Source organism: Cottoperca gobio, chromosome 3 (genome assembly GCF_900634415.1).
Source record: "Cottoperca gobio chromosome 3, fCotGob3.1, whole genome shotgun sequence".
NCBI classification, from domain to species: domain Eukaryota; kingdom Metazoa; phylum Chordata; class Actinopteri; order Perciformes; family Bovichtidae; genus Cottoperca; species Cottoperca gobio.
Window position 1 is genome coordinate 4,921,255 of NC_041357.1, and position 14,349 is coordinate 4,935,603.

At 38.6% G+C, this 14,349-nt stretch overlaps 2 protein-coding genes across 2 annotated transcripts in view; one reads left to right on the forward strand and one right to left on the reverse strand.

Moving 5' to 3' along the window:
* The first annotated feature begins 1,700 nt into the window (after positions 1–1,700).
* On the forward strand, positions 1,701–3,668 carry LOC115029006 (RWD domain-containing protein 3-like). The gene is given in 6 exon segments (XM_029463009.1): positions 1,701–1,711; positions 1,771–1,942; positions 2,027–2,113; positions 2,115–2,252; positions 3,096–3,214; positions 3,326–3,668. Coding segments are annotated over 6 exon segments (642 nt in total). The 3' UTR covers positions 3,441–3,668.
* Positions 3,669–8,799: 5,131 nt separating this feature from the next.
* The window catches only part of slc7a6 (solute carrier family 7 member 6), a 14,102-nt gene continuing 8,552 nt past the window's right edge, over positions 8,800–14,349 (reverse strand). The window contains exons 7-10 of the mRNA XM_029462110.1: positions 12,607–12,703; positions 11,502–11,651; positions 9,635–9,818; positions 8,800–9,532 (exon numbers count right to left, since the gene is read on the reverse strand). Coding sequence (XP_029317970.1) covers positions 9,465–9,532; positions 9,635–9,818; positions 11,502–11,651; positions 12,607–12,703 — 499 coding nt within the window. The 3' untranslated portion in view covers positions 8,800–9,464. The remainder of the gene's footprint in view (positions 9,533–9,634; positions 9,819–11,501; positions 11,652–12,606; positions 12,704–14,349) is intronic.

Sequence of the window (14,349 nt, forward strand, 5' to 3'; positions counted from 1 at the left end):
GCTGTGGCCGGACCACACCTGTCAACCCATTCTTCCCGGGATTATCCCGTATTTATCCTTCTATCCCACTGTCCTCCCGTCCTGCCGAGGTGCAGTCGAAACAGGTGAGTTTTCAGTCTGTAGAAGGTGTGAAGACTGTCTGCTGCCCTCACATCAATGGGGAGGTCGTTCCACCATTTTGGAGCCAGGATAGCAAACAGGCGGGTTTTGTTTGAGAGGTATCTGGTCCCACTCGCAGTGAGGGAGCAGCGAGCCGATTGGTCGATGCAGAGCAAAGTGAACATGCTGGGGTGTATGGTTCGACCATGGCCTGGATGTAGGAAGGGGCTGATCCATTCACAGCACGGTGGGCCAGCATCAGAGTCTTGAAGCAGATTTGGGCCAGAGAAGGGAGCGAGAAGCGTTGGACAGTTGGTCGTCCAGCGTCACACCCAGATTCCTTGCAGTTCGAGTCAGGGAAACAACAGAGGTGCCAAGGAAAAGGAGCTCAGTCTTGTCAAGGTTGAGTTTCAAGTGATGTGCGGCCATCCACTGAGAGATATCAGCCAGACAAGCCGAGATCCGTGTCTCCACCTGGGTTTCAGATCTGGGAAAAGACAGAATGAGTTGGCTACCATCTGCGTAGCTGTGGTAGGAGAAGCCGTCAGAGTGAATGACAGAGCCAAGTGAGTTGGTGTACAGCGAAAAGAGCAAAACTACACGACTGCATACTATATGAATCAGTAGTCAACATATAGAGGAAAGTATCAAACTGTAAAATATGTTTTTAAATGAGTTGGAATAAAGGTTGTAATAGTGTTGTTTCATTAAACGCAAATCACATTTGGCCTTTTTTTAAAAATTGCATTTGCTCTTGTGACTCCAGCTCCTGTTATAAATCAATATATACCGTATGAACTTTATAATATGAGTGATGTTGATACAGTCTGACTTTTGCTTCCCCAAAGTGGCCCAAGAATCAATGTTTGCAGGTTTCAAATCTGAGTGTAACATATTTGTATTTGTATAGGCTATACTTTAAGCAGTGGTGAAAGTACTCAGACCGTAAGTGAAAGTAGCAATAGTCAAAGTCATGTGTTCAAAGTCTTACTTTAGTAAAAAGTACACAAGTACTGCCGTCAAACACTACTTAAAGTATCAAAAGTAAAAGTACTCATAATGCAGAATGACCCATTTCAGAACATCAGGCTATATTATTGGATTACAATTGCTGATGCTATAATATATAAGAGACTTTATCTGCTGCGGCTTGTGTGTTTTAAATCATAATATATTAGTTGATTATATTTTTGTATTATTAATCTGAATCTACAAAGTAACTATAAACTTCAGTTATCAAATAAATGCAGTGGAGTATAAAAACAAAACATATTTGCATCTCAAACGCTGCGATGTACAAAGTAGTAGAAAATATACTTAATACTTAGTAAAAGTACCTCAAAATTGTACTAGTATTTGAATAAACGTACTTAGTTACTTTCCACCACTCCCTAATTCAAATGAATGAGGGGGCTGAGTTTTCCCCCATCTAATGCTGTTGTCTGTAACACGGCCTAAAAAGCCATAACGAGATGAGGACATTCATACACAAAAGTAAAACATTGATGAAAAGGTTTTGACTGAAACGCTGCTGTCCGTAGAGTGCAGTTCACTTTGTTCTCCACTAGAGGTGTGTTGTCTGTCAGGCAGTTAATATAGAAATGTATGAAGGGTGAATTCACTGACCTTAATTCTCCAGTGTCTCTTAATTCCCCCTCTGTTATGATGCAGTTTTGTGTTGTTCCACCTGCACCCCCGCTACCCTTCCTGTCCCCCCGCCATCTCCGTCTCTTCCACTGGTCTTTCTAGGACTCAGTGTCACAACATCAGACAGAAGCTGCTGGATCAGGCTGCAGCTTTACCTCCAGAACCAATGGTGCATCAGCTCGTGGAGGGGCTGCAGGTAAACAAACGGTCTAATGAGCAACAACATTTTTACATTGAAGGAATGCTCCTCCAATAATCATTGGATCTGTGTTACAATCAGCAGTGTGTGCAGGTGACAGAGAAGGGCAGAGGTGCTGAGGAGGAGGTGAAAGAGAGAGAAGAAGAGGAGCAGTGGACGGCAGTGCTGTCAGTTGGACCACATCCGATCTCGAAATCGTTACATCAGTCTGCTGCGGCGCTGGAGCCAGCAGCTTCAGCTCAATGGGACGATATTACTGGGACGGAGTATACTGGTTATTCTGCAGGGAGCCAGACCCAACATCAAGGTACCCACGTGTTCAACACGCCATCACACAAAGTCTTACAGACAGAACATGCAGGGCACAAACTGTGTGTATGTATGATGACTTTAAAGATTGATTAAATATGCACGATAGGCAAAAACATAATTTTTTCATTCACAGGTCAATTTTGAGAGTTTTGTCTTCTTTTGGACGATTGCAAAGAAAACATCTCAAAACCACATTTAGTTGTTTATTTTACTAACTTTGTCTGTCAATTTATCCTAAATGTACCAACAGTTAGCACTAGATAATGGGTTATTTGCATATTTGAACGTACACTTTCAGAAAGCTTTTCAGACGGCTTTGTTCATATATCATTCAAAGCCTGATTTATACATTGTATTTCTAAAAACATGGCAAAAAGTTTTTTGTTTTTAAAGTAATTACCACTGTGGACGTTTCATAGTGGTGTCTGCTAGTTACATTTGAACCCTGTTCCCCTGAAGTGTCTCCCCTTGTAGAAACCAGCATTGAAATGAACAGCACGCTCTGCTCTTAAAATCAGATGCTTTGTTGACTTTGCATCCACCCCAGCCTCCTCCCTCTCACTCTATAATAACGGCACCTGACCTCCTCTTCTGCTCTAGAAAGGAGAACTGAAGTCCTACGGCCACCTGAAGGCAGCAGCTGTCACTTGAGTTTAAACACATGTTGTTTTGGGCTCTTGCTGAAATGTCTCCATCAGGTTTGCAGCGTACTGCGACCTTTAGCCTCTGCTCTGTATTTTATATCAGACGACTTGGCGACATGTGAATGAATGTTGTATGTTTTCTTTGTAAAGGTTTTCCTTCAGAGTGTTTTCTGACTGTCATCATGTGTCTGCAGGAGTTTTGTCGCCTTTTAAAGACGGTGAAGGTGGATGTGGATTCTTCAGGCAAGAAATGCAAAGAGAGGATGATGAAGGTTCTCATTGAAAGCCCTTCGTCTCCCTCTTGTGGACATGGGTATGGATCCCTGACATCTGACTGATGTGGAGTCAAAGGAATAAGGGCAGGACTTCAGTGTTGGATCCCAGCAGTAATCCTCGTCTCTCTTCTCTCTGTGTTCCTCTGCAGGCTCCAGGGTTTTGTTGAGAAGAGCTACGAGTCGTTAGCAGAGCTGAGCGCAGCCTTCCAGGAAATCAACATGACGGAGCTTTACCAGCAGATACTGCCATCATTAAGTGACTGACGGCACACAGGTTACCACGGTGACCACGCTGAAGATTCAGACCATGCAGGCAGCAGCTACGGCCTGACTGGAGAAACAGGCGCACAAGAGTAAAGCCTCGTCCCAATGCTCAACTCCAACACAACACAACACTAAAACTGACTGATGGTCGTAACGCAGGGAAACAAACAAGGGTTCATTATTGCTGACGTGATATTTTGACGCTTCATTAAATGTCAAGTGTCTGCAGGTGACTTTCTTTTTGTTCCTGGAAGAAAGCAGCTGAAGCTCTCCTCTGTATCTACAGCAGTCTGTGTGGAGAGAAACCCTTCATATGTTCACTGCAGCTATTATAGTCTTAACATAGCTCAGGCTTCCTAGTGTGGACAAGTATGCTATTTGATTTTTACTCAGATCTTTTACTTAAGTATTAAAGTATTAATATCAGAGTGTAAAAATGCTCTATTACAGGTAAAGGTCCTGCACTCCAAACTTACTGAAGTAAAAAAGTGCTAAAGTATTAGTATCAAAATATACTTAAATGACCAAAAGTAAAAGTACTCATCATGCAGAGCCGACCGTTTCAGAATAATATATTTTTATATTATTGGATTATAACTATCTATATATATCTATACTATATTAATGTGTTCATCACTTTAATGTTGCAGCAGGTAAAGGTACTTTATGTACTGCTGGGTAGCTTAATCTGTGACATCATCATTTATTAGTTGATTTATGTTTTATATTGATCATCTAAATCTGCAAAGTAACTAGTAACAAAAGTACTTCAAAATTGCACTTCAGTACAGTACTTGAGTACATGTACTTAGTTACCTTCCAACACTGACTGCATGATTTCCAGGTCTGGATAAGTGTAAAAAAGAAAAGAGTCTGGAAACATCTTTGTGTTTCCAGACTCTTGCCCCTGTTCTGTTTTCTAAAATACACATTTTTTAAATAATGGGTGAAATAATGTTCAGTTTAATGGATAATAAAATGGTCACTTGCAGCCCTATCAGTGAGTGAGTTACACGGACTGGTTTAGTTGTTAGCGTTGTGTACATCCATTGCTAGTAGGAATGTGAAGTATTTGCAGCTGCAACAGTCGTAGCAGTTGTAGTCAAAGTGGCTCCTTCTGCAGTGACTGTAGCTGAAGTGAGGCACTTCATGGGTGGTGTAATATCTCCACCTCTGACCTCAGTGCTTCAGAACTACTGGCTTTGTCTGCAATACAGTTTACGGCTCAAAGCCAAATTAGAGGGAATTGAGTTGATCAGCTTAAGTTAACAGAGTGGAGCTCTTTTGTGACTTAGAGCAACACAGTTTCAAATGTTTACATCTTCGAATGAATCATGTTGAACTGGCCGTGTGTGGCGTTCATTTCTGTTATTATTTTAATAAATAATGTAATGATGTCCCCTCGGCTACACCACAATACACCATTTAGTGTTGACTGATTGGTATTAGCGGCTACAGGCCAACCTAGTAGCATACATAGTCAGAATATAACTTAGATGTTAACATTTGGATTTAAAAGCATTTATTTACATAATAAAACATTATCTTTATATATTATATATGGTTATCTGTACTCAGATATGCTCTTAAATTCTCCTGAGAAGTGGAAACATGAGTCTGGAGAAGTGTGGAATGGAAATGTAAAATGTGTATGAACACTGTTCACTGATAACTTTCGTTAAATCAGATACATTTGATTAAAGGTGGATTTTGGCTCCCAGCATATATACAACAAAGATTATTTAAGCCCATATAAAACTTTATTAACATGATCATGTGGAGTTGCAAACATAATTCCACAATACTATAATGTTTGTGCACATTTGTGTATGTTATTTATTGTATCACATATTGTATATTTGATTTTATACTATGATTTGATTTCTAATGGAACCCTATTTTCAGATTTGTGAGACGAGATTTTGTCGTCTTTTTTCAAAACAATAAGGTTACAAAGCAGACCTGACCCTCACATGAGAAGTTAAACGGTGTTGTTGGGTTTGCTGTTGTTGTTTTATGTTTATTTAAGAGCAATTAAATCTTTTTAATCAGTTTGGATTTCTGTCAAAAGTCGTCACACAAACAGCAGATAGGAAAGTTGCTGATTTCACTGCTGAATGTTGAAGCGTTATATCAACGGCTCTCAGTTCAGTTAAGGACATTTCACTCAGGGGGGGGGGGGGCTTTCATGGGACGCAGACCTGACAGCTCAGGAGTGAATAATAGAGAAATAATCTTTTTTAGGGTCATCATTGACCCATCATGAAGTGATGCATTTGGAAATGTGTGAAATGGTTTGCACCGTTGGAGTTGTTTAAGATGTGTGCTCTGTACAAAGCATAATGTAAAACAATATGAACATACATTATGATTTTCCAACAAATACAAACATAAACATTAGAAACCAAACTGAGACATTTCCTGTAGTTTTGACTTTTTATTCAAAACACAGTATAATTGGGGAGTTGTGGTAACTGTCTTCACTTCTTCTCGTCTCGTCTCTCGTCTTCTCGGCTTTATCGTCTCGTCACATTTCTTCTCTGCGCTCTTCTCATATTTCCGCTTCCTCGTCTGGCTCTTCCCTCCTCGTCTTCTTTCTTCTCCTCTCATGCAACTCCATCTATTTCTAATGCAATAGCTCCCCCCCCCCCTCCCCTTGGACCCCTGTAATGGGGTTTACCTTTGGTAATACCTTGTTAACACAATTCTCATCAGAGCATAGTCCTTTCATCTAATACAGTTTAATATCAATCAGTTCTTATATATTAATTAAAAGCAAGTCAATTCATATCAATTAATACAATTCAAACAAATAAAGTTAGGTTGAGTCAAAACAATTCAAACACATTCAATTCAAATACATGTAAATAATTCCAAGAAATTCAAAATAAATCAAATGGAAACAAATATAGTTAAAGCAATTCAATTACAAAGAAAATGAATTAAAAATTAAGCTTAAGAACGAAAGCGCTTACTTGCAGACTCACCTGCAGACTCACCTGCAGACTTACCTGTGGGTTCAGCGCCTCTCTTGCTCCACCTGCTGCCAAACTGGTTTCTGTTCTTCCTCAAGAGCTTCATGTTCTTCACCCACTTCGGCTCAGGTCCACAACGGCCGAGGCTCACTGGGTGCCACAGGTCTGTAAGGGGGGCGCACTTCTAAAGGCTCACTGGGTGCCACAGGTCTGTGAGGGGGGCGCACTTCTAAAGGCTCACTGGGTACTTCAGGTTGGTAAGTGGATTTCGCCATCTACCGCCTTCTTAGGGTGATCCTGGTTGGAACATCTGACAGCACACAAGTCCAGTGTTCCTCTTCTGACCTTGGGGCTATTCTGCAGAAGAGATTAGAAGAAGAGCGAGAGGAAGAGCTGGAAGAGGAGGAAGAGGGAGTCTTGGGGGGGTTCCAAGTGAAGCAACCAGGTGGTGAGCCAGGTGGCGAGCCATGGTGGAATCCAGCGTCAGAGCCAGGTGGGATGCCATGGTGGGATCCAGGGTCCAAGCCAGGTGGGGAGCCAGGTGGGGAGCCAGGGTGGGATCCAGCGTCAGAGCCAGGTGGGATGCCATGGTGGGATCCAGGGTCCAAGCCAGGTGGGGAGCCATGGTGGGATCCAGCATCAGAGCCAGGTGGGATGCCATGGTGGGATCCAGGGTCCAAGCCAGGTGGGGAGCCATGGTGGGATCCTGCGTCAGAGCCAGGTGGGATGCCATGGTGGGATCCAGGGTCAGACTTATATGCAGGTTCAGCGCCTGTGTTGGTCCACCTGCCGCCAAACTGGTTCCTATCGTTCATCAGAAGCCTAAAGTTCTTCATCCACTTCGGCTCAGGGTCAGGTCCCGTTAGGGAGCCGTAGTGGGAACTAGGGGGAAAGCTGTAGAAGGTCCTAAAGGGGGAACAAGAGAAGGAGACATGGTCAGGTGCAGCTGGGTGGGAGTCTGGTGCCAGGGTCCTCCGTGGGCTGCTGGGCTGGCCGCGGTTGGGAAAGAGGACAGGTGTCAGCGTGTAGTGCTCGTCCATCTGAAGGTAAAAACAAAGACAGCCTTCAGACTACTGCTCACATCATCACATCATGTTAACACACCATGAGGTGTTATACCATAATGACTTTCTATCTTGACTGTATGACTGTATCTTAATAATCACCTCTCTGCTGCTCACCGTGTGTATTGTTCGGGGCACAATGACATTTTTATATTTCTCAAACGTTTTGTGTAAAATACTTATACATGAAAACCGTACTATACAATATATAGAGAACATTTGTGAATTATGAGCATATTCAAATAATAAGGATGAAATATTATTGTCACTGCTTGTATCACTTAGTCAGTGTATGGTTTATATTATATTTTATTTGCCTAGGATGCTAACTTGCATGCTAACTTGTCAACAGATGAAACGGACGGTCAGTATTTAGTCACAACAGTCAAACTTCAGTCATATTTGATTCATTTACGCGGAAAATTGAAATATTGCAATTATATCGGTGATTTTTGAGGAGGTTTGGAAAGTCTCAATGCAATGTAAAATACATAGAAAACAACAAGGGTTTAAAAAGTGTACAAATCTCACGTCTTCCACGAAGAAAGTCAGGTTGACAGTGTCCGTAGAGGTCCAGATGCTAAAAGTCGCAGGTTGATGTTTTCTTTTCAGATAAATCGTCGAGTGAAAGTAGAAATATTCCGTTTTTCTGGCTGTCAGAAAGTTTGTTTTTGTTTAATTTAAACTTGTGCACCTGGAGACCAAACATAGCAACCGTGGAATCCTCCGTTAGAACATGTTCCCTCAGAGTGCTCGTGAGTCCAACCGTCCTCCATGTATTAGTCTCGCGATCTAACTCAATACAACTTTATTAGGAATATCCAGCATGTGAGCGCGACATAACAATACTTATAATAAAGCTCTTAAAACTAGATTTTGAATGACGGTCTCGTGGCATGTTTATAAATGAGATAATAATTGTATAGATGTGCGACCATTGCACAAATAAATTCTCCACTTATTGCAAAACATTAATATAGAAATGTATGAAGGGTAAATTCACTGGCCTTAATTCTCCAGTGTCCACAGATGTACAGCATCTGGGCCTCCTGTTGTACAGTTTCCCCCTCTGTTATGATGCCGTTTTAGAAACAGAAAGCCTGATTTAGAGGACAAGTGACACCAGTATCAATCCTCCTGGACGAGAGGCTCCTGCTCACTCATTGGAGGGTGATACGGTGGAAATAAAGAAAGGAAAGAGAGTGCCATTTGGTTTCATTATATTGGAGAGAAGGAAGACATCTCTACGGCTGAAATCTCCATCACTCTGCAACTCACACCAAAACAACCTACATTGATAAATAGCACGACAGGTAAGAGAACAAATATGTATTTTTAATTTGACAGGTGAACTTTCCCTTTAAAAGCACTTTAATGGAAACCAAAATGACTATTTTGACTAATTCTGTGTACAGCACATTGAGCACTGTAAAGATAAAGAAATGTATTTGGTGCCACACAGTTTAAAGCAAACATAAAGAACGGTTAAGGCCACAGAGTGGATTCAGGAGACAGTTAAACCACCTCAGCCACCACATGGAACATCCCCCATGTTTTATTTCAGTTTTACTGCAAAATACAAACCTGCCAGACATTGGCACCAAAAGTACATAAAGGCAATGGAGGATGATGACTCAAAGTCTTCGCGTAGCAGCAGACAAAATACATTTTCTTCCCTTTTTTTCAGTCAGGAAGTGAATTTAACAGACAATTTGTCTTTTAATTCTCAGGCGATATATCCACAATATGCAGTACAACAGTACTGTGTTTCATTACGGTTGGAGTCTTTGAATATCCTTGAATTCCAGGAACATCTGCATGTGAACGTGAGCATCTGTGGCAGCACTTTCACTGTCATAAACAAGTCAGTGGAGTCTGAGGGCTTCAACATGGTGAACAGTACAATAAAATCCTTTTTTTCCCCACAGAAGAACCCTGGTGAGGATGCAGAGACTGCTGGATCAAGTTTTGAAGTGTATCGGACGCTATTCACTTTTGTCCATCTCTGTCAGTACACAGTAGCAGGTGTGCTGGGTGCAGTAAGTCAGAAACCCTGCAGAAAGAAGAGACAACATGTGAGAGGGTGAGGAACGATGCAGTTGAAATGACAAAGTGTGCCTGATGGTTTAGGGTGCTGGCTGTGTGGTACACTCACGCAGTAGCTTGGTGATGATAGGCGGCCGTTTGGACTCTGGTTGGTAGATGCCCAGGAAGTAGACAGGGACCCCTGACAGGGCAATGCCAATGCCAATCAGGGAGTTGACGGTGTCGCTATAGAGAGGAACTGCCACCAGGAAAACAGTACACATACAGAACACCACCGGGTACACTAAAGACAGCTGTAGAGAGAAATCAGGAGGGAGACTGTGAGCTACAAACACATGACACACTTTGTATTGTTATACTTCAATATGACGGCATGTTAAGGTCATTGTAAGTGAAACATTTGTTATTACGGAGCTGGAGGAGGGGGGTAATATTCAGAGAAAGAACTCAGAGTCAATCGGACATTTACAAGGAAAAACAAGTCTCTTATTTGATATTTCCTGGCTCCTCACTTGAACAGGAAGTCGTTCTTGAAGACTGTCCCAAAGCTCTTATTTCTGCTCGGAGGAGCGATGAGCGAGGATAGAGGATACACGAGAGCAGCCTTGGTGGAAGTCTTTTACAGCCGACTCGCCCCCTTATTGAATATCAGTTATTGCTTGGACGTCGCAGCTGATCGGACTGCTCTGATGCATCTCAACATCACTGGTGTTTCATACCGCAGTGAAGACAGATAACAGATCAAACTCAAGTGCATCACTCTAAAGTGTTATATTGCGTTTGTTTTCTGATTTACCATCTAGTAAATATCTGTTAATTGTAAATCTAAACAACAAAACGGAGAACAAACCATTTTTTCTTCATTTGTTAAACGTTTTTTCTCTTAATGATCGGTTATTTCACCCATTGGCTTTTATTATAGATACAATTTAATTTCAGAACTAGTAGGAGAGTTTCAGCAATAAACACTTTTTATATTTTTATTTATGTCATGTCCGTTCAGGCTGATCATTCACGAGCGTCAGGTTTGATCTAAATTACGTTTTCTCCCTGAAACATTTAGCCTAATAAAATATTCTGGGTTATTACATAATACATTTACAATCAGAATATCAATAAATATTGATGCAAATAATGCATAACTAATATAAATGCATTCTGTCCGTAGAAAAGGTTTCTGTGCCTCTAAGCAGGACACAGTAATCCTTTAAACGTTGTTATTCATGTGCAGGTGTTTGTTAGGTACCAGGCTGCTGCTGCTGCTGCTGCTGCTGCTCTGGCAGTGATGGCAGTGTATCTGTATTAGTATCAGCACAGTGTCTGATCAGCTGTGATCACCGACAGCAGAAACTGCTTCACATGACGCTTCACATGACGCTTCACATGACGCTTCACATGACGCTTCACATGACGCTTCACTTGACGCTTCACATGACGCTTCACATGACGCTTCACATGACGCTTCACATGACGCTTCACTTGACGCTTCACATGGCGCTTCACATGGCGCTTCACTTGACGCTTCACATGACGCTTCACATGACGCTTCACATGACGCTTCACTTGACGCTTCACTTGACGCTTCACAGGAAAGGACGTCTCACTTCTGTAAAAACCACATTTCCTCGTTTCCTCTCCTCACAAAAAAAAAGCAAGTGAGGGAGCCGTGTATGCAATTTAAGAGACTAGGATGTACCTCTGGATATTCTTTGAGATAAAAGTGGTGCATTTACGATAAAAAAACTTGAATATATTTAATGAGATTATGAAGTGAGAAATTAGCGAGGAAAGAAATCTGAAATTCTCTGAGATTAAAGTCACAAATATGCAAGAAAGAAACTCTTGATCACGTTTAAATTCCCATTCTCCACAGAACGAGGCTACTCTGCTGCTTCTACTATGACCCAGAGCCAGATGGGTGGAAGAGAATGGACGAATGAATGGAGGGAGGCACAGGATTTACACAGGGGTCTTACTTTGAGAGGTCGGGGTCTGTCGGGCTCTTTCCAGCGGAGGTAGATCTGGCCTGCGATGGACAGACCCATGAAAAACCAGTAGCTGAAGCTGTAGTAGTTGATGAGTTGGAAGACATCCTCCACTGTCAGGTAGATCAGTGACATGACACACTGGACAGAGGAAGAAAGAAAACATTGAGTAAAAACAATGTCAATGAATGTAGGTTCCATTATATTTACCTCCTAAATGATCAATATATGTATGAGGTGGATAAGTGTTGTAAATAATGAAAGGAAATATTTATTAGCAGGAAAACAGCTGCCAGATAGTTTTAGTTTTCATTAACACAAACATAAAAAAAAGGTAAATAAATGAGCTAATACAATGAAGGAGATTAATAAATGAGAAGGCTTCATGTTACAGTTAAATAACACAAACCTTTGGGCATCCGTTTAAAAAAAGATGTCTTTAGAGGACAATAATGTCTGTGTCAAAAAACTGCCATAGAATTATTAATATTATTAGTTTATTAGGATTTTAATCTTTTAACCAGCATCAGTCCTGATCATCAATTCCAAATACTAAATAATTTTCAGAATTTTAACCCCTTAATTGCATTATGAAACTGTATAGTCTCAGATCTGTCAATGATTAGCAACAACACTGATGTTGATGCATCAAGCACAACAGCAGCGATGCCCGTACTGGAAACCAGGAAAATAGCATGAATTTGTCCAAAAGGGCAAACACGAGAAAATGGCTCAACCTGGTGGAAAATAACACAAATTACAATTTTGAAGGCTGATACAACAGAATACATGCTTTTATGGTGTAATGGCCGTGGGATCAATAATTCTGGATTTAATGCGTTTCCATGGTGTCCAAGTGTTTATATTTTGGCTAAACTGTTTATAAAAGACTTATAATATATAATTATAATATAATATAGGAGCTTAAAGGTTGAAGTGAGGTTTCCAAAAAAAGAATAAACTTACATCATTGCCCAAAATATGTTACCTAAGCATTAACGCAACCAAAATGCTAGAAAAATTAAAAAGCCAAAAAAGTCCCTAGTGACACATAAGGGTTAAGTTGAAGCTTCAAGGAATTGATCCATTTTCGTACATTGAAGATGAGAGCAGGGATCGGAGTGAACCTCTGTATGTGGATCATGGACAGAGCGTCTGGGAGGTGACCCTCACGAGAGCCCACAAAGAACAACCTGGACACAACAAACGTGAATTAAGACGGATAACACGACTGCAATCATTGGCCTTTTATAATGACCATATAAAATATGAACCTCTACAAAGCCAGACTAAATAATAATTATTGAATAACCAGTGCGTGCGTATGTATATATATATATACACAATATATACACATATATATATATATATATATGTGTGTATAATATATATATACATATACATATATATATATATATATATATATATACATATATATATATATATAGCATATAATATATATAGATATATCTATCATATATATAGATACATATACATATATATCTATATATACATATACATATACATATATATATAATATATATATATATATATATATATATATATATATGTGTGTATATATACACACATATATATACACATACATATAGATACATATATATATATATATATATGTGTGTGTATATATACACACATATATCTATATATATATATATATATATATATATATGTGTGTGTATATATACACCATATTATATATATATATATATATTATTTGATATATATATCCTATATATATACACACCATATATATATATATATATATATATAATATATGTGTGTATATATATATCCTATATCTATATATATATACACATATATATTACACATATATATATATATCTTCACATTATTCTATATTCTATCATATATTATATATATGGGGATATATATATATATATACATACACACACACATATATATATATATATATATATCATATATATATATATCTATATATATATCTATATATATATATATATGTATATCTATATATGTGTGTTGTATATATTATATATATTATATCATCTATTATATCTATATATTATATGTATATATATATCTATACAATAACTATCTCATATCATATGATATATATATCACCCATCTATATATTAATATATTATATATTTCTAGATATTATATATATTCATCTATATATTTCTATCTATTTTATATACATATTACTTCTTATTATATATATATATCTACTAACATTATACACTCTCTTTCTCTCTTCTCATTATCTCTATCTCTATATATCTTATATCTTCTCCCTCTCTCTCTTATCTCTCTCTCTCTCATCTCCTATATCCACTCTCTTCTCTCTCTCTCTCTCTCTCTTCTCTCTCTCTAATTATACTATTATACATATATATACATCTATATATACTATATAATCTATATATTATCTCTATTTCTATTAATATATATAGATTATATACACGAATACCTATTATATATATATATATATATATTTTGGATATTATATTATATATATATATATATATTATACCACACACCTATATATATATGTTATATTATATATTATATATCATATATATATCTATATATATACACTTATACATATATATCATATTATATTTCTATTTTTCATATATATACTATATACTATCTATGTATACTATATATATCTACCTCTCTCCCTATATCTATCTAATATATCATATACTCCATCTATCCTATATATCTATAATTAATCATTTCATCATATATATCTATATCATCTCTATCTCTTATATCTATCTCTCTCTCTCTATCTCCATCTTCTCTCTCCTCTCTATCTATCTCTCTTCTT